Source organism: Hemitrygon akajei, chromosome 11 (assembly GCF_048418815.1).
Source record: "Hemitrygon akajei chromosome 11, sHemAka1.3, whole genome shotgun sequence".
Lineage (NCBI taxonomy): Eukaryota > Metazoa > Chordata > Chondrichthyes > Myliobatiformes > Dasyatidae > Hemitrygon > Hemitrygon akajei.
In genome coordinates this window covers 33,809,579-33,830,464 of record NC_133134.1, presented here as the reverse complement: position 1 = coordinate 33,830,464, position 20,886 = coordinate 33,809,579, and the positions used below count along the sequence as shown (strand labels likewise).

The 20,886-nt window shown below is 40.2% G+C and overlaps 1 protein-coding gene across 26 annotated transcripts in view; it reads left to right on the top strand.

The window, feature by feature from the left end:
• Nucleotides 1-20,886, top strand: part of rbfox1 (RNA binding fox-1 homolog 1) — a 1,531,532-nt gene that overhangs the window by 1,232,239 nt on the left and 278,407 nt on the right. For 22 of the 26 annotated variants that reach the window (XM_073060602.1, XM_073060601.1, XM_073060611.1 and 19 more), the window contains one exon: nt 4,180-4,422. In XM_073060602.1, coding sequence (XP_072916703.1) covers nt 4,180-4,422 — 243 coding nt within the window. Of the gene's footprint in view, nt 1-2,804; nt 2,925-3,158; nt 3,276-3,793; nt 3,921-4,179; nt 4,423-20,886 lie in introns of those variants that run through there. The other 4 variants (XM_073060607.1, XM_073060604.1, XM_073060606.1 and 1 more) reach the window with 3 other exon arrangements.

Here is a 20,886-nt window from a genome sequence, read left to right as displayed (position 1 = left end):
TGTTTGCTTTGTGGATGCGACGTGTAGTGTAAATGTCTGTAAGTGGTAGTGTAGTGGTTAAAATGCAGGACTATAATCTGAAGCGATGGATGAACAATCCAAAGATACACACTCAGTGGCCACTTTGTTACGTACATCGGCACACCTGCTGGTTAATGCAAATATCTGATTAGCAAATCATGGGGCAGCAATTCATTTCATAAAAGCATGCAAGCATGGTCAAGAGGTTCATTTGTTGTTCAGGCCAAACATCAGAATGGGGAAGAAATGTGATCTGAGTGACTTTGACTGTGGAATGATTGTTGGTGCTAGATGGGATGATTGGAGTATCTCAGAAACTGATGTTCTCCTGGATCTTCCACGCATAGCACTCTCTAGAATTTACAGAGAATGGTGCAAAAAACAAAAAAAATAAATTCAGTGAATGGCAGTTCTGTGAGTGATAATGGCCAGATGGGTTCAAGCTGACAGGAAGCAAACAGTAATTCAAAAAACTATGCGTTACAGCAGTGATGTGCAGAAGAGCAGCTCTGAATGCACAGCACATCGACGCAGCAGAGGACCACACTGGGTTCCACTCCTGAACCTAATAAAGTGGCCACTGAGTGTATATTAAAGTTCAACTGTGTAACTAGGGAATTAAAATATAGTTTGTAGGAACTCAATCGGTTACAATGTTGCTCAGAGACCGACAGACTCGAATATGGGAGCATTGCACTGAGGTGTAAGTTCAGCCATGACAGGCAGAGCAGGGATGAGGGGCCATTTGATCCACTCCTGATTCTATTTCTCATATTCCAATTCAATTATTGTGCAACCGATCTATTTTTAATTGAAATTACTTTGGATATATCTGTGCAATTGGCTATTTTATCTAAACTTGAAAATGTTCCGTAAATTAAGGACTCAAGGCTTTCAGCTGCACTTAAACTACTTTTCTGCCTATTGTGGTTATTTTTCAGTTTACATGTTCTGTCTCTTTATTAGTCTGTCAAGGCAGTGTTCATTCATTTTTGTGTTGTGGCTGCATAACTGGCTATTTCTGCTGGTATCAAAGACTTAAAGAAGCTTCTTTGGAAGCAAAGCTGATCCCTTTACAACCAAGCTGGTGAAGGGAACTCAGTCAATGCATTGATGGACTTTGCATTATTTAGTACAGGAGCTACTGATCCAGTCTCCATCATAGTCAGGAAATCAAAATGTTATTACCATACATTAAGGCTATGCAAAAGATTCATATTATTGATGTTTGGAATCATGAATGAATGATGCAACAGTTTCAACTGATATTTTCAAAGGAGAGAGAGAGAAAAAAAACATGAAGAAATTAATACAAAGAGAGTCAACCACTGTTTCATTCCTAGATGATAAATTAAATTTGCAGCATAATGTATTACAATTTTGATCATAAAGTGTGAGTGGTCATGCAAATCTATCTTATGGTGATTCCAATTACGATCTAGCTTTATCTGTCATGTAGCTAGCCATGTATCCCTGATATATAAAGGATTGCCCAGCTCATAAAATTTATGCATTTTTAAAAAATCCTTATGTGTGATATTGACTACATAAGAATATCAGACAATAAGGAGGGGGAGTAAGACACTTAGTCCCTCTGCTCTGCCCCTTGGTTGACCTGCCTCAGTTCCTATCTCCTAACCAACTTTCCGCAGCCCAAATTTCCGTGATCTTTCCTATGTAAAAATAAGGATGAAAATCTTAATTTTCAGTAATTCCATATTTGAGAATATTGCTTTTTTAAGTAATTGCAGCATTGTGTCCAGTTCTGGACACCACAGTTTAGGAAAGGTTTGAAGGTTCTCTTGGGAGTACCGAAAGATCAAAGAGAATGAATCAGGGCCGAAAATCTTACTGATGCGGATACACTTAAGAAGCTGGAAATGTTCTTTTGATAGCAAGGGAATCTGAAAGAGGTATTTAAAGGAATGATTGTTATTGACTGAGCAGGTGGAGAAAAGCTGTTCTCCTGGGAGGCGAGGTCGAGAAAGAGGGAATGTAGAATGAAGTTAAAAGAATCAAAGGTGGCTTGAGGGGAATAAGATATTTCTCAGCAAGGGACAGTAGTAGAAGTAGATTCAGTTGTGTTGTCCAAAGGGGAGATAAATAAGTATCTGAACCGACAGAATTTCTAGGATTCTGAGGAGAAGGCATGGATATATGTCCAACATGATTGCTCTTGTATCGAATCAGCATAGGACTGATGGGTTGAATGGCTTTCACCATGCTGCAACTTTTCTGTCATTCTACACACCACCCATGTGTATTTTTTTAAATAAGGAAGGATGGAGGGCTAGAATCTACCAGTTTACTGTATATTGCTGCATTGGAAAATATTTCCACAGTTGCTCGCTCTTATAAGTGTGATAAATTAGTTATGGTAATGCAGTGCTACAGACATGTCTGCATTTGATCATTGTATTTCTTCATTAATAAGATTTGTATCTAAAGTGGCTTGAAGCAGAAATAGCGTTCTGCTTTATTTTGTGTGAAAGCATGTGACCATAACATCAAACATGGAAAAAAAACTCTTTGCTTAAAGCCTCAGTTAAGGCAGCCAAAGAATGCAGAAGCTCGCGCTGCTTTGTGTTACTGTATCAAAATGTCTGGCAGTTGTTAGAGCACTGTATCTGGTAGCAGTTGTCAGAGGAGTGGCCTCTTGTGATTAACTAGGGTAAAGTCTGGCAGGAAGACCCATATGTTTCAGGTTTGGGAGTAGTCAGATGTTGAGTGGGAGGTCAAAAACAATGCAGAAGTTCACCACCCACCCACACCCCCTCCCCAACATACACATGCTCACACACGCCTTCATCCATAATTAATGTTTGCTTTTGGCAGATGCTTTAGGGCCTAGTATTGCAGCTTATAAGTTTATGGAGGAAAAAGAGAGCAAGATGGTGCAGCAGGTATTTTTATTTCTGTTTTCTTTTGCTTCAGCTTGTAGATTTGAGGCGGGATGGAAACCAGGGAGTGTCTGAATTGTGAAACTGGTGCCAGTAGTGCAGGTCCTGTGTGAGAGACTCTGCACAAGAGAGAATCGTCCGTACTGTAAGCGCAGCAGTTATTCTGTGGTACTGCTTTTGGTCTCTTGGTGTTCAGCAGCATAACAGAATACAGTATACCATTAAGGCTCAGTAATGCAAGCGTGGCAGCAGGTTTTTCCTGGAAGCTCTACAGAGTTGCTGGATTATTGTTCATTTCACTGCTACACAAGGGAATTCTGCTATCGCGCGTGAGCCCACATTGCTCTCCCGATGGTATGGTAGTTTTATTTAATATAATTTACATCAACCTCGCAGCCTTTCAATGTAAGCTGCAAATCCTTGGTGTTTGAATGCTGACACTAAGTGTCTTGTGTCCTTACCGATTGTCACAAAAATCCAACATAATTGACTGCAGAAAGCAAAGGAAGCTCTGAATCACTTTTTTGAAGATCGGCCACTTAGACCTTTTATGTGGCAGAAGAGTTTTATGAAGCCTTCAGAGCTGTGTCAGACTGATAACTTAAAAGGGTTTTTGAAAAAAAATGTTAGGTCTGCATAGACTTCGATATGATTAGCCTCGTTTTTAGTTATATGATTGCTCGCCTTCAAGCTGAAAGCAATAAACTGTATTTTTAACTGCGCCACGTAAAGCATATTTTCGAGCTAAATGTGGTTTTCATTAGATTTGGGCCAGCACATTTAGCAAAGCCTGACAGTCTGCCACCCTTTGTTCTTCTCCTCTGCTGCCAACAACTACTTTATAAGGGATTCCAAGCCCCAAAGCAGCTTAAAAAAAACCTGATGACTTCAATAACAAACCCCACAGTGTCAGATGCTGCTGAGACATCACACTATAAACAGTTTCACATTTGTACTAAACATTTGAGTTTTCAGCTGCATGATGCTGTGGGTGCCGAGGTAATGTGTGAGAATTTAGTGCTTCTAATTAAATGTTGGTAGTAATTATCACAAAGTGTGAAAGCATGAATATTAATTAGGGGTGGGGGCTGGATTGAAAGCATTGATGATGTTAATTAGAGTCTGCAGGGTCCACACAACAGCTGTTTCATGGCTGAGGGAAAAGACAAATGTGAGAAATTAGCATGTGAACTACACCTGGAAATGAGTTTTCCCTGTCTTTAATTCTGTTCATTTTATTCTTTCCTCTGATCCACAGGGTAACCAGGAAGCCACAGCACCCCCTGACACTATGGCGCAGCCTTATGCGTCAGCTCAGTTTGCTCCACCTCAGAATGGGATCCCAACAGAATACACAGCTCCACATCCCCATCCAGCCCCGGACTACACAGGCCAGACCACAGTTCCTGAGCACACGTTAAACATGTACCCTACTGCCCAGACACACTCAGAACAGAGCGGTACTGACACAAATGCACAAACCGTGTCCGGAACAGCCACAGTAAGTGCCAATTTTCTACTTTTGTGTCCACAAGTTAGAGCCACAATATTTCTGGGTTGTCTGCATTTTATTTTGGTATTTATTAGTTAATTAATATTGGCTGAATTCATTAATACAGGAAAATCTATTGATTGTGAATTGGAGTTTGAATATCACTTTTGTCTTTATGACCGAACCATGTTTTGGCATTTCAGGTTATAGCCAACACGTACTTTATTACAAGATTGTACCTTTTGTTAAAAAATAGATTGTGACAAGAATATAAAGGTTGAAGAACCATGGCTCATCTTCTGCACACAAATTGCACCATAATGATTTTCACATTCTTGAGTCAGGTGTGTGTAACTATATTAGGTGTTTCTCCAACACCGATCAGAACAAGTGTGCCTTCTTTATGTGTTGTTACTTCAAGGTAACCTCAAGTTACCACTGGCTTTATTACTGGCAATAAAGTGATACCACCCAGAAAGTTTGACTTTAAGTTTATGTTTGACAGCCAGATTCTCCCTGAAGAAATGGGCAACTTTGAGTACCAGTGCTCTTAGCATGTTACTCAAAACACATTGCAGTCAGTCTGACCCTCTATAGTTGTGATATGCTTGGTAGCATTCAAAATGGAGCTGGACAGACCATGTGTGATTTGAGCCAAAGAGACATATTATTTTTATTCTATAATAAATTTCAATCTTTTACTAATGAAATTTTTATTATAAATGCATTAGTTTTTGGTAATGATACAGTTGTTATGGGGGATTTCAACATGCAGGTAGACTGGGAGAATCAGAATGGTACTGGACCCCAAGAAAGGGAGTTTGTGGAGTGCCTCCAAGATGGATTCTTAGAACAGCTGTACTGGAGCCTACCAGGGAGAAGGCAATTCTTGATTTAGTGTTGTGCAATGAACTGGATTTGATCAGGGACCTTGAGGTAAAGGAACCATTAGGGGGTAGTGACCATATTATGATATGTTTTAACCTACAATTTGAGAAGGAGAAGGGAAAATCGGATGCGTCAGTATTACAGTTGAACAAAGGGAACTATGGAGCTATGAGGGAGGAGCTGGACAAAGTTCAATGGAACAATACCCTAGCAGGGAAGACAGTGGAACAAAAATGGCAGGTATTTCTGGGAATAATGCAGAAGGTGCAGGATCGGTTCATTCCAAAGAGGAAGAAAGATCCTAAGGGAAGTAAGGGATGGCCATGGCTGACAAGGGAAGTAAAGGGCAGTATAAAAATGAAAGAGAAGAAGTATAACATAGCAAAGATGAGCGGGAAACCAGAGGACTGGGAAGCTTTTAAAGAGCAACAGAAGATAACAAAAAAGGCAATACGCCAAGAAAAAAATGAGGTACGAAGGTAAACTAGCCAGGAATATAAAAGAGGATAGGAAAAGCTTCTTTAGGTATGTGAATAGCAAAAAAATAGTTAAGACCAAAATTGGGCTATTGAAGACAGAAACGGGTGAATTTATCATGGGGAACAAGAAAATGGCAGACGAGTTGAACAGGTACTTTGGATCTGTCTTCACTAGGGAAGACACAAACAATCTCCCAGATGTAATAGTGGTCAAAGGAACTAAGGTAAAGGATGAACTGAAGAAAATTTATATGAGGCAAGAAACAGTGTTGGATAGACTGTTGAGTCTGAAGGCTGATAAGTCCCCGGGACCTGATGGTCTGCATCCCAGGGTACTTAAAGAAGTGGCTCTAGAAATCGTGGATGCATTGGTAATCATTTTCCAATGTTCTATAGATTCAGGAACAGTTCCTGCTGATTGGAGGGTGGCTAATGTTGTCCCACTTTTCAAGAAAGGAGTGAGAGAGAAAACAGGGAATTGTAGACCGGTTAGCCTGACATCAGTGGTGGGTAAGATGCTGGAGTCAATTATAAAAGAGGAAATTACAACACATTTGGATAGCAGTAGAAAGATCAGTCCGAGTCGGAATGGATTTATGAAGGGAAAATCATGCTTGACTAATCTTCTGGAGTTTTTTGAGGATGTAACTATGAAAATGGACAAGGGAGAGCCAGTGGATGTAGAGTACCTGGACTTCCAGAAAGCTTTTGATAAAGTCCCACATAGGAGATTAGTGGGCAAAATTAGGGCACATGGTATTGGGGGCAGAGTACTGACATGGAATGAAAATTGGCTGGCTGACAGGAAACAAAGAGTAGCGATTAACGGGTCCCTTTCGGAATGGCAGGCTGTGACCAGTGAGGTTCCACAAGGTTCGGTGCTGGGACCACAGCTGTTTACAATATACATTAATGATTTAGATGAAGGGATTAAAAGTAACATTAGCAAATTTGCTGATGACACAAAGCTGGGTGGCAGTGTGAAATGTCAGGAGGATGTTATGAGAATGCAGGGTGACTTGCACAGGTTGGGTGAGTGGGCAAATGTATGGCAGATGCAGTTTAATGTGGATAAATGTGAGGTTATCCACTTTGGTGGCAAGAACAGGAAGGCAGATTACTATCTAAATGGAGTCAAGTTAGGAAAAGGGGAAGTACAATGAGATCTAGGTGTTCTTGTACATCAGTCAATGAAACCAAGCATGCAGGTACAGCAGGCAGTGAAGAAAGCTAATGGCATGCTGGCCTTTATAACAAGAGGGATTGAGTATAGGAGTAAAGAGTTCCTTCTGCAGCTGTACAGGGCCCTGATGAGACCCCACCTGGAGTATTGTGTGCAGTTTTGGTCTCCAAATTTGAGGAAGGACATTCTTGCTATTTTTGGGAGTGCAGTGTAGGTTCACAAGGTTAATTCCCGGAATGGCGGGACTGTCATATGTTGAAAGATTGGAGCGACTAGGCTTGTATACACTGGAATTTAGAAGGATGAGAGGGTATCTGATTGAAACATATAAGATTATTAAGGGATTGGACACGCTGGAGGCAGGAAGCATGTCCCGCTGATGGGTGAGTCCAGAACCAGAGGCCACAGTTTAAGAATAAGAGGTAGGCCATTTAGAACAGAGATGCGGAAAAACTTTTTCACCCAGAGAGGGGTGGATATGTGGAATGCTCTGCCCCAGAAGGCAGTGGAGGCCAAGTCTCTGGATGCATTCAAGAGAGAGTTAGATAGAGCTCTTGTAGATAGCGGGGTCAAGGGATATGGGGAGAGGGCAGGAACGGGGTACTGATTGTGTATGATCAGCCATGATGACAGTGAATGGCGGTGCTGGCTAGAAGGGCTGAATGGCCTACTCTTGCACCTACTGTCTATTGTCTATTAATATTAGACCAACAAGAAACTGACATATTGTGGTGACCTGTTTAACTGTTTACCTTGCAAGTAAAGAAATACATAAGATAATTCATCTAGAAAACATGGTCATATGAATAAGAGAGAGTCTGCAGATGCTGGAAATCTGAGTAACACACACAAAACACTGGAGGATCTCAGAAGGCCAGGCAGCATCTATGGAAAAAAGTACAGTTGACATCTTGGCCCAAAACGTTGACGTACTTTTTTCTGTAGATGCTGCCTGGCCTGATGAGATCATCCAGTGTTTTGTGTGTGATGGTCCTATGAATTTCTAGTTTCATTGAAGCACCACCAACATTGTGCCCACACAGATATTTGCTTCAATCAACAAAGTCCAAAAATATGCTTATACTTTTCATTATACAAATCATGACAACAATATCAACAAAAAAAAACTTGATTTATTATCAAATATGTCACAATGACCATGTCAAGATATGTCGTACTAAGGTATCAAAAGGTATACTTTGCCTATGTAAGGCAGAATGATATCTTTATGGATACAGGAAAGCCTGTGCTCCTGATGTGACAGCTTGTTGTATTTTTCACAGTGCATCTATTGAAAGAGCATATGGAGATTTAACATTGTACCGTGAATTCAGTTGATCTTATGAGGATAAATTATAGCTTTCTGCCTCCATTTGTTCCTACCTTCAGACATTCCGCACAATTTTTATTTTATCAGTGGATCAGTTGTTGATCAAGATTTTCCATATTTCCTTACAACAAAGAATGAGGCAGGTCTCTACATTCAAGCCAATGCTATGCCTTTCAATGGTTTGCTGAGAGAAGTGATGAAGACTCAAGGAAGTGAGCTTGCACCCCTTTCCTCCCCACTCTACCCCATGCATGTGATACTCCATCACCTTCTTGAGTGTCACCAACACAAGCTGACAAAAAGTTGGTAAAATATAGTTAACAGATAAAAAGGCAATTGGCAAAACAAATTTCTGACCCCAAAATTTGGTCCCAACCCAATTCAATGTCATTGAGGTGCCACAATTAGCTTTGCTTGGGTATTATTTTAATCCACACTACACATTGAAAACAATTATATCCATTATAATCTGAGGACACACAGCTAACAAACGAGTACATCTCTTTAAGTGAAGTTAGATTTTAATTGCAAACTGCAATGTCACAGTCAAACTAAACTGTTTAGATAGGCAGAAATTTACAAAAGCAGAGTGAGCTGATCATAGATTAACTATCTTCTGCCTGCCTGCAGTGGAGGAAAATAGATAATTTAAACAATACAAAGAATTGATTATTTCACTTGATACTTTAATACTTTACAAATCAGTGCTTGAAGGTGCATTAGGATTTTCTGAGACAATTTAAAGAGTTCCTTTTTAGATCAGCATATAAATGTGATTATTAAGAAATATGGCATAAAACATTATATTAGCAGAATCCCAGAAAGCTGAATTTCTCTGCATCAATTTTAACTAGTAAGCCAAAAATTCTTTTCCATAATGCCACATTATAAAGTGAGAATTAGGACATGGGAAGATTGAAATTTATTTGAAATATGCAATTATCTGGCCTGCATGGCAACTTTTAACCATAGATAGTGCAGGTTAAATCAATGCACAAAATTTGCTGAAAGCTTGTTGTTAAAGAAAGTTGAATCATTCAGTTAAATGCTGATTATTTCTGATAATTCACGTTATCTCAAGTTGCATATCTATCTTCACTTATTTGGGCTAATTTAGAAGCAATCCGTCAGTGCAAAGAGCATTGGAATGAAATGTGAATAACTTTTAATAGCAATAGTAAGATCAAATGATGATGGAAATATATGCAGATATAATATATTATGCACCTCCTTGTCAACCATTGATTCTACATAAGGCTACAAATGTGTAGTGAAATAAATATTTCAAACTTAGCATGCTATATCAATGGTGGGTAAATTAATGGAAAGTATTCTTAGAGATGATATATATATAATTATCTGGATAGACAGGGTCTGATTAGGAACAGTCAACATGGATTTGTGCATGGAAGGTCATGTTTGACAAATCTTATTGAATTTTTTGAAGAGGTTACGAGGAAAGTTGACGAGGGTAAAGTAGTGGATGTTATCTATATGGACGTCAGTAAGGCCTTTGACAAGGTTCCGCACGGAAGGTTAGTTAGGAAGGTTCAGTCATTAAGGTTCAGGTATTAATATTGAAATAGTAAAATGGATTCAACAGTGGCTGGATGAGAGATGCCAGAGAATAGTGGTGGATAACTGTTTGTCAGGTTGGAGGCCGGTGACTAGTGGTGTGCCTCAGGGATCTGTACTGGGTCCAATGTTGTTTGTCATATACATTAATGATCTGGATGATGGGGTGGTAAATTGGATTAGTAAGTATGCAGATGATACTAAGGTAGGTGGCATTGTGGATAATGAGCTAGGTTTTCAAAGTTTGCAGAGAGATTTAGGCCAGTTAAAAGAGTGGGGTGAGCGATGGCAGATGGAGTTTAATGCTGATAAATGTGAGGTGCTACATTTTGGTAGGAATAATCCAAATAGGACCTACATGGTAAATGGTAGGGCATTGAAGAGTGCAGTAGAACAGAGTGATCTAGGAATAATGGTGCATAGTTACCTGAAGGTGGAATCTCATGTGGATAGGGTGGTGAAGAAAGCTTTTGGTATGTTGGCCTTTATAAATCAGAGCATTGAGTATAGGAGTTGGGATGTAATGTTAAAATTATACAAGTCATTGGTAAGGCCGAATTTGGAGTATTGAGTACAGTTCTGGTCACCGAATTATAGGAAAGATGTCAACAAAATAGAGAGAGTACAGAGAAGATTTACTAGAATGTTACCTAGGTTTCAGCACCTAAGTTACAGGGAAAGGTTGAACAAGTTAGGACTTTATTCTTTGGAGAGTAGAAGGTTGAGGGGGGACTTTAAAGAGGTATTTAGTTCAAGAAGTGGAAGTTCGAGAAATCGATGTTCATTTGCTACCCAAATGGAATACAAGGTGTTGTTCCTCCAACCTGAGTGTGGCCTCATCACGACAGTGGAGGAGGCTGTGGATGGACATGTCGGAAAGGGAATGGGAAGTGGAATTAAAATGGGTGGTCACTGGGAGATTCCACTTCTGGCGGATGGAGTGTAGGTGCTCGGCGAAGCGGTCTCCCAATCTACGCCGGGTCTCACCAACATATAGGAGGCCACCCTGGGACCAATGGACACAGTAGATGACCCCAACAGACTCACAGGTGAAGTGTCACGTCACCTGGAAGGACCGTTTGGGCCCTGAATGGTAGTGAGGGAGGAGGTGTAAGAGCAGGTGAAGCACTTGTTCTGCTTGTAAGGATAAGTGCCAGGAGGGAGATCAGTGGAAGGGCCGAGTGGACAAGGGTGTCACGTAGGGAGCAATCCCTGTAGAAAGCAGAAAGTGGTGGGGGGGGGGGGGGGAAGAGGGAAAGATTTGCTTGGCGGTGGGATTCCTTGCATAGCTGCATTAAGACTGAAAGCATTATTTTACGGATGAAGAAGACACATGATAAGATTCATCCACTGCATATTCATTTCTGAGAACGTTTCATTTAACTGCACCATTTCATAAGCCCTTAGGAGACATGGTAGGTTGTTTTCAATTGGAATGGTTGCTCCTAAGATTAGATTTAAATTATTAACCTTATATTTGTTTCAAAAAGGATAAGAAATTGTACTGCTGAATCCCAACTAATACTTTGAACATCCTTCCAATGTTAAATTGTTTTGATCTTCTGAAACAAATCTCTCAGACTTTGGTTTCTCACTATAATCTCACTATAATGGGGTGTATTTAGTCTCAACAAAATGTATCCTTGAAAGGGGAAGTGGTGGGAGAACATAGCCTCTTGAAAGAAATACATTGGAGACCATTCGAATGTGGTAACAAAAAGTCAGATTTGAAGAAAAGGTTGAGGAAACAGAATGGTGCTTTAAGGAAGCAGAATGGAAGTTTTCTTTTAAGCATACTATGTATTATACTTTCCCTTATGTTCACATGATTTTCAGTTTAGCCATGCACTCACTCAGTACTGCAGTGCAGCAATACTTTCACACACAGCTCCAAAAGGTAATCTCAACAACTATCGCCAGCCAGTTTAACCTTCATAATGAGGAAGTCTGCAGAAGTGCAATTAAGACCAGAATTAGCAGTCACTTGGATGAGAATAGATAAATTAATGGAAACCAACAGGAGTTTGTATAAGAACTAAAACGAGGTGATAAAAGTAGTTGATGAGGCTAATGGAATTGAATCCTAGGGGAAATCATGATATTGTCAGCAAAGCTTGGTCAAAAGATTTGGGCTTTTGCTAAGTACTTCTGAATTTATAGAAATAAATATGGACAGTTTTGCATGGAACTACTGACATAAACAACAAACTCCAGCCTTTATGCTTGTAAGGCTTCTTTACCTCAAGGGAATACAAGAAAATTAAGATTCAGCATTTCTGTCCCGATGAGCGATGAAGGGTTTCAGCCTAAAACGTCAACTGTTTACTCTTTTCCATAGATGCTGCCTGGCCTGCTGAGTTCTCCCAGCTTTTTGTGTGTGTTACTCTGATTTCCATCATCTCCAAATTTTCTCTTGTTTGTGATTCAGCATGCTTATGTAGTTAGATATTTGAAAGTGGCTTGACAGGTTAGAAAAGCAAATGGAAAAAGTTTCATGAATTGATGGATGTAATGAAAAAAGCATTGGAGTCTTGATGAACCTTTTTCAAACTGGTTGGTGATGATCAGAGTATTTAATCCACTTATGGTCAGTGTATTATAGGAAGGATGGGAAAACCTTGGACAGCATGCAGAAAATATTTACTAAGATGTCTCCAGAAATGGGGGAATTTCTCAGGAAAAATTTAGAGAAATTTGACTGCTTCCTTGAACCAGAGAAGACTGAGAGTAAGTGTGATATGTGAATGGAGAGGAAGTGTTCATTCTTGGAGAAGAGCCAGAAACAAAGGGCAAAGATCCAAGTTGAATGGGTTAAGAATTTTTTTTAAAACTTGAAAAAAACTGTTTGGGCAATTAGTGGTTAGTGTGGAGTGCATTGTCTAAAAGGGTAGGAGGTTGTAGATTCAATTGTGGCTTTCAAAATGGAGACTCAGAGACACAAGAGATTGCAAATGCTGGATCATAGAGCAACAAACAAAACTTGATGTTGATTTTCGACCTAAATTGTCAATGATTCCTTTCCTCTTACCAATGCTGCTTGACATGCTGATTTCCTTCTTCAGATTTTTAAAATTGCTTTCAATATGCAGTTGGATTAGTTCTTCATAGAAAAAAAGGCCTACCTAGAGGAGAGAGTAGGGTTATAGAATGATAGCATTCTCCTTGCAAGGAGTTAGAATGGACTTAAAGGTCCAGATGGTCTGTTGTGTGGTTATTATTGCCTAGAAATCCGGGTGCACTCTGATGTCATGTGCAAGATGGCCAGTACCGTGATGGAATATTACTAATCTGGTTGCAGAAGGTCTGCAATTGGTTTCATTCTATCTAAAGGCTCGAGGTCTCAGGAGCAGCAGATCACGTGATGTTCATTTTAGAACTGAATTCAGTATCATAACCTGTAACTGAAGGATGAGTGCAAAACCCAGGAGCCAGGTATGTTGGAAGGAGAGAGAGGGATAGAGGTAATGAAGTGGAAGAAGAACTGTTGGACAGTTACGATGGGGGAGGTTTGGGGGTATCTATTAATAGTATTGGGGGGAAGGATAAGGTCCATTATTTTCAGTGGGGATAATTATAGAATGAGGGGTATAGAGTAGAGAGCTGACATTGCTGGGACAGTCTGACATGCAGGATGTGAAGAGATGCACAAGGATGAACATAAGAACAAATACGTAAATTACCAGCAAACCCATCAAGTTCACTGCTGACCAGGTTATTCCAGGAATGCCCAATATTCCAATCAACAAGATCTAATTTTTCCCTTCAAACGTGCACAGGATTCCCCTCGTATGGGGATTGGAGTTTGGTGCACAAGGATGACTCACAGAAGAAAGTGACCATTTGAAGTTCTCGAGTGAAATAAAACAACTTGAAATAGTGATCAATTTGGAAAATAAATACATCTTCAGTTCCATAGAAGAAAAACATATAGACATTTCTTTCCAAGTTAGTGACATGCAGACCAATGAATGAAGATTTGGACTATTAACTCGGATCGAACACACTTGAATAGCAACCCCACTTGCTGGAACTTTCCCTGACCTTTTCGCTCCTTTTCCATTCTCATTTTGCAGTGCTCTGCTAATTCTACATGGAGTAACCAGACAGGGAAAGCTTCCTAATCCTAACCACATATTCCATCAAGGAAGTTTCCTTTCATTTCTTCGCCAATAACCTTAACCATGACCCAAAAGTTACATCAGAAATATGCAACGTATGAACTTCATAATGTCCTTGCAATAAAATGAGGAGCGGTTTCTGAAAGTGGTGAATCCTGCACGATTTAAAGGGACTTTGCCGGAATATCAGCACCACATTTTATAAATCGCTCACAGTTTCCTCTTTGAATTTTATTTTATGACTATTGTCTGCCTTCTATGGCATAAATTTCAGTCATTAGCTTCTGACTGATCCCTGTTTGTGGACCAGACCTGTGACCCAGCTGAGGGTCATACACAAGTTTCATCTTCACTTCACTAAGCTATTCTGGAGTACAGGAAACACACTCATGTCCTCGATTTTTGTTAGTAGTTTTTGTATTTACACAGTTTATTGTCTTTTGCACATTGGTTGTCTGCCCTGTTGGTTGTGGTCTTTCACAGATGCTATTATTGTTACTGTATGCCCACAAGAAAACAAATCTCGGGGTTGTATATGGTGACATTTACAGTATGTACTTTGATAATAAATTTACTTTGAATTTTTGATCATTAAAACCAGACCTAATCATTCTGCCTTGGTTTGCCTGTCCTCCCTCATTTCTTTGCTTTCGCTCTTTGCTCCTGCTCTCTTTGATCTCCTCTCTTTAACAGGGCTGAGCCATTTCCCACAGCTGTTAATTAAACAACGTGACTTAATATGTTCATGGGCTTCTGCTGCTGTAGACTTCCACTTCAAGGTTTGACGTGCTGTGCGTTTAGAAATGCTCTTCTGCATACCACTGTTGTAACATGTGGTTATTTAAGTTAATCACGCCTTCCTCTAAGCTTGAACCAGTCTAGCCATTCCCCTCTGACCTGTCTCATTAACAAGGTATTTTCACCCACAAAACTGAGGCTCACTGGATTTTTAAAATTGTATTTTGCACCATTCTCTGTAAGCTCCAGAGACTGCTGTGCATGAAAATCTCAGGAGATCAGCAGTTTCCGAGATACTCAAACCACCCCTTCTGGCAAATAATCATTCCACAGTCAAAGCCTCTCGAATCGCATTTCTTCCCCATTCTGATGTTTGTTCTGAGCAAGAAATGAATTTCTTGACCATGTTTGCGTGTTTTTGTGCATTGAGTTGCAGCCACATGATTGGCTGATTAGATATTTGCATTAATGAGCAGGTGTACAGATGTACCTAGTAAAGTGGCACTGAGTGTATATGCAGGGATCAGTGTAATGTGATCAACTCTGACAAAAAATATCATAAAGCAAGAATATATTATATTGCGTCTGATTCATAGATTGGCATTTACATCTTCTTACACTAATTGGGCCAGATTTCCAATTTTTGTGATAATTCCCTTAACAATTTTAAATTCACCTAACGTATCTTCTATTACCGTCCTCTGTTGTGAGGGGAAAGATTCCAGTGTCTCTACTCTGTCCATGTAACTATAATCCCTCATCACTGGAATCACTCCAGTAAATCTTTACTATACCCCCTCCAAAGCCTTCATGTCCTTTCTGAAGTCTGGTTCCCACAACTGGATACTTCTCAAATATCTCCGGATGCAGTCCAAGCAAACCCTCAGTGAGATGATGCCTGATATGAATCAATAGCCTTATTGATTTCACAGTGTGACGAACATTCAGCCTGGCAGCAAGGTGAGCATTCACAATCAGACTCATCGGCTGTGAAATTTGATTTTGGCACCAATGTACAACGGGTGATTGCAAATTGGCAGCAAGTATTATACCTTGCCAGGCTTACTGTTCCGTTGAAGTTAAATAAAAATGGGGTCACAAAAGCTGCCAACATAAAATTATCTGTCTGGCCCTACTGCTGATGTTAACTCCAAATTTAAACAATACTATTTGCATTCATTTCATAATACAAAGTGTGTGTGTGTGTGTGTGTGTGTGCGTGTGCGTGTCTATATATATAAAAACATGTACACTTACCCCAGTGTGATTGTGATTTAAACACTGCTGTTCTGATGGCTTTTCTCCTTGTATTGCTTGGTTACCTCACAATATACAGTATAAAACTGGCAGATTAACTATCTACATCAGCAGCTTTGATTCTCACTGTTCTCAACCACAAGAGAAAGACCTACCAATGAAACATCCTACAAGTTCGCCTACCCATGCAAGTGACAGCTTCAGTTTTTAATGAAGGAACCAAATAAGTCGCTTGCTATATGAGATCCGGAAGGAGGAAAACAGAAGCTTAGCTCAATCATTTCTCAGTTACATTGCCTAAGAACTCTTAGCTTAACTTCAGAGATGGACAGTAAAACTCTCATTATCAGATGCCCTTGAGACTATGATGGTGCCATTCTGACCTTTTTCTGGACTATTGAATTCCAATTCTACTAACAACACAGATCTGCCTCTGCCTCTACTACCACCCCTGGCAGGGTGTTTGTTCCATGTACCTACCCACTCTCTGTGTAAAATAAAAACTTACCTCTGACATCCCTCCTATACTTTCCTCCCATCACCTTAAAATTACAACTCCTGTGTTAGCCATTTCCATCCTGGGAAAATGTCTCTGGCTATCCACTCAATCTATACCTCTGGTCATTTTGGTCACCTCTCATACTCCATCACTCCAAGAGAAAAGCCCTAGTTCACTTCTCATAAGACGTGCTCTCTAATTCAGGCAGCATTCTGGGGAATCTCCTCCGAACCCTTTCTAAAGCTTCCTCATCCAAACACAGTTTTAATAAATTTTCTTTATCTGTTACACGGTTCTGTAATACATTTTCCAGTGAAGCCAGCACATTTAAAGAGAGTGGAAAATATGTAAGTACCATGGACCAGAATTCTAGCAGCAAATCTACGTATGTTTCTGACCTTGGTGTTCTAGGTCTTAGTCTGGATCCACAGTCCAGTCTCTGGCAATCCACAGACAGGACTCCCAGCTCTGGCTGCACACCACTCTATATTCCAAGGGCACTATTTGGACTAGTGAGTGAAGCAGGTGCTGGACCATTAGGATTTCTATACAATTAGATGCAAGATTATTGGCGTTTCATTAATGAGCTATTTCTGCAGAAGTTCTCTGACACACCCATTGTAACTTAGATGCAGATATCCGAAATCTCTTCACTATTATTCAGATCATTAATGAAGGTTTGCTGAAGTCTATCCCCTCTGAAGTTTTGAAACATAGAAACTAACTCTGATTCTACATTCTTGCTAGTACAAGCAGTCCCCAACTTATGATAGGGTTCTATTCCTCACAACTGCTCTTAACCCAAACTGTTCATAAGGTTTTGTTCAATGTGACCAAAAACAGTGTGTTAGAGAGAATCACAGAAACAGCAGTGATGGGGAAGTGAGCTGGCATAGGAAAAGTGGCCGTCAGGTAACCTCAACGAGTCAGTGGGTGAGCAAGTGAGTCTGATCAATGCTCCCAGATCAACTCAATTAGACCCCAATTGCTGCACAGTGGGGGGGGGGGGGGGTGGGAAATGAAGAGAGACAATACGTGCAAATATCCCGTTCCCACCATCAGAAGGTGCATGCAATCCACAGCAACAAATCCATTCCCATCCATCCCGCTGGTCTTTTGAACATTCACTCGTATATACAGGCTGCTCATTTGGGGAGGATCTGTAAAAGAAGGACAAAGAATCTTGAAACATGATCAAAAGGGGCAGCAATACCAGTGATTGTATTCTGACCTCTAACTTTATCATGTGCTTCCTTCTAAAACTCTAGTTTGACTATTCTATTTACCTTCAGGCTTTATTCATTGATGCTTTCTGTTAACGATTTACCATGTATTCCTCGTATCCTGCATTGGAAAGTTTCCCACTGACATTCTGCAAGCCAATTGGGCTAATGTACTATTCAACTTTTTGCCAGGTTGAACGTTCGCTCGTTTTATTTCATCACCAAACTTACCTGCTGGGCTGCATCGACTTTTTCCATTCTTCCATCAAACCTACATTGCCAATTCTTTCTTGCACTTGTAGTGATTTTCATTTTCCAGAACCAAATAAAACAAAATTATTCACTAAAATTACTTCAGTCAGAGAAATAGTCATGGCTGCATTATAAAAATAATTTCCCAGATTGACCTGTATTTCAAAGTTCAAAGTGAATTTAATATCAAAGTGCATGTATCTTACCAGATACTACCCTGAGCTTCATCTGCTTGCAGGCTTTCACAATAGAACAAAGAAACACAATGCCATAGACTAAATGAAAAACTACACACAAGTACTTACAAGCAATGTGCATAAGTTGATAAACTGTGTAAAAACAGTTGAAACATAATAAACAAACAAATAAATATAGCAATAGATAAATAAATATTTCAGCCAATTGTAAGAGGTTTAAAATGAGCTTCCATTATTTTACCATCCTCATAAAAGAGAGACTTCTACCTCAGCTCTAAATAGAATCTCAGAAACTGATAGGTATGAGAATGCTTAAAACAATGTTAATTGTTTTAAACCATCTATCATTAAGGACCCTCATCACCCAGATCATGCCTTGTTCTCATTGCTACAATCGGGAAGGAGGTACAGAAGCCCGAGTGTACCTACTCAGCGATTCAGGTACACCTTCTTCCCCTCTGCCATCCGATTTCTGAATTGATGTTGAGCCCATGAACACTACCTCACTACTTTTTTGCACTACTTATTTAATTCAACTATTTAATATATATACTTACTGTAATTCATGTTGTTTTTCTATTATTATGTATTGCATTGTTCTGCTACTGCCAAACCAACAAATTTCACAACATTCTGGTTTAAGATGGCGGTACTGAATGCATGCAACAGCTCACTGGTGGTTCAAAAGTCAAGAAATTTGACTAACAGCATTAAAAACTAAAAAACATTCTGTAGTTAGTTAAAGTCAGGCCGGTGCTTATGCCGGTTTCCGTGGTGTGAAGACTTCTCCCAGATACAACACCAGTCTATCGCGAGGTTAACCCCCCAGCATTTTGCTGGTACCCATTTTCAGCTGAGTGGACCTGAGCAATGTGTGGTTAAGTGCCTTGCTCAAGGACACAACACGCTGGGGCTTGAACTCGCGACCTTCAGATTGCTAGTCCAACACCTTAACCACTTGGCCCCGCGCCACATTTTTCTGTAGTAAGTTGTAGTAAATGATCACCACAAACAATGAAGAGGCAAGCGAAGGTGAATTGAGTCGAGGAATGAGCTGTGCTGGTACGTTGCAGAATTGACGCAGGTTGCAGAAGTGAGCTATTTAGAGCGACGTCAAGGTAGAGAAGTTCCAATGCCCATGCAACTGGCCTGGGTGTGAGGTTGGATTGCCCTGGGCACCAAACCAATTTGAAGAGTTTGAGAGTGTTTTCAGGCTAGGCAGTGAAATCTGGGCCCGGAGCGAGTCACTGGGTTATGTGGTCTAGGTCCGGAGCATTTTGCTGCAGTGGTGCTCGGTCCTAATGCAAGATTCAATATGCTGTTTGGACAATTTAAACTCCAGCCCAGATAGGCTGGAAATACAGAGTATTGGTATCAAGGATAGAGCCAATTTCACTCACTCTCTGTGCTGTTCACTCTTCTCTCCATGGTGCTTGGGCTATGAAGAATGCCCTGGCCGCTATGCTTCGTGCCTGCTGATATGATGAGTTGATGCCAAGGCTTCGGGCCTGCTCTGGGCAGCTCTAGGGTTCCGATCTAAGGACTCAATCGGTTCGGAATGTTGTTGCCCGCTTCTATTGTTTTTTTTTCCACTTGCTCTTGTGCATCGGGTGTTGGTCTTTATTTTTAAATTTTTTTAAAATTGGGTTCCTTCAGATTTCTTGCTTTGTGGCTCCCTGTAAGCAAACATATCTCAAAATTGCATAATTTATACATTCTTTGATAATAAATGCACTGTGCAACTATGAAACCTGACATAGGCCAGTGATACTAAACCTGATTCTGGTTCTGATTCAGTCTTTGCCACCTTGGTTGGGGTATATTATTTCCATATGGGATAGCTGTCAAAATTAGGCGCTAGGCTCCCCACATTTAGATCCAGTTCAGGTCCAGTCACAAAACTGATTGTTAGTTAAGTTAAACATGAACTATGCGAGTGAGTTCAGGTTTCTCGAGGATATTGATGGTGGAGACTCAGTGACAATAATACCATGCAATTTTAAGCATAGGTGGGGAGATTCTCTGTTGTTGGATTGTCGTTGATTGGCACTTCTGTGGCATGAATATTCAGGTCTTGCAGAGGTGAGCTGCTTCATTTGTTATGGGTGTGACTGGAATTAAACATTGCGTAATCCTCCATGACTATCCCCTCTTCTGGTGTGGAAGGAAGGTCACTGAGGGAACAGCTGAAAGTAGTTGATCTGAGGACTCTGCTCTGAGGAGCTCTTGCAGTATTCTTGGGATCTGGATGACTAACAAGAACAATCATCTATCTCCCTTTATATGATGCATGCTGTCAGCCATTGAAGCATTTTCCCTTTGATACATTGACTTCAGTTTTACCAGGACCTCTTGATGCCAAACTTAGTCAATGCTGTATTACTACTGAGGGCAGTCATCTTTGGATCACAATTACATTTCAGCTCTTTGCTCCAAAGAGAATTGGAATCAGGTTTATTATCAGAGACATGTATCATGAAATTTGTTCTTTTGCAGCAGCAGTACAGTACAATCCATAAAAAATACAATAACTTATCATACAAAATATATATTAAAAATAAATTAAGCAAGTAGCGCAAAAAGATAGCTAAAATAGAGAGGTAATGATTATGGGATGGCTCATTTTCTGTTCAGAAATCTGATGAGAGGAAAAAGCTGTTCCTCAAATGTTGAGTGTGTGTCAACAGGCTCCTGTACCTCCTCTCCAATGGTAATAATGAGAAGAGAGCATGTC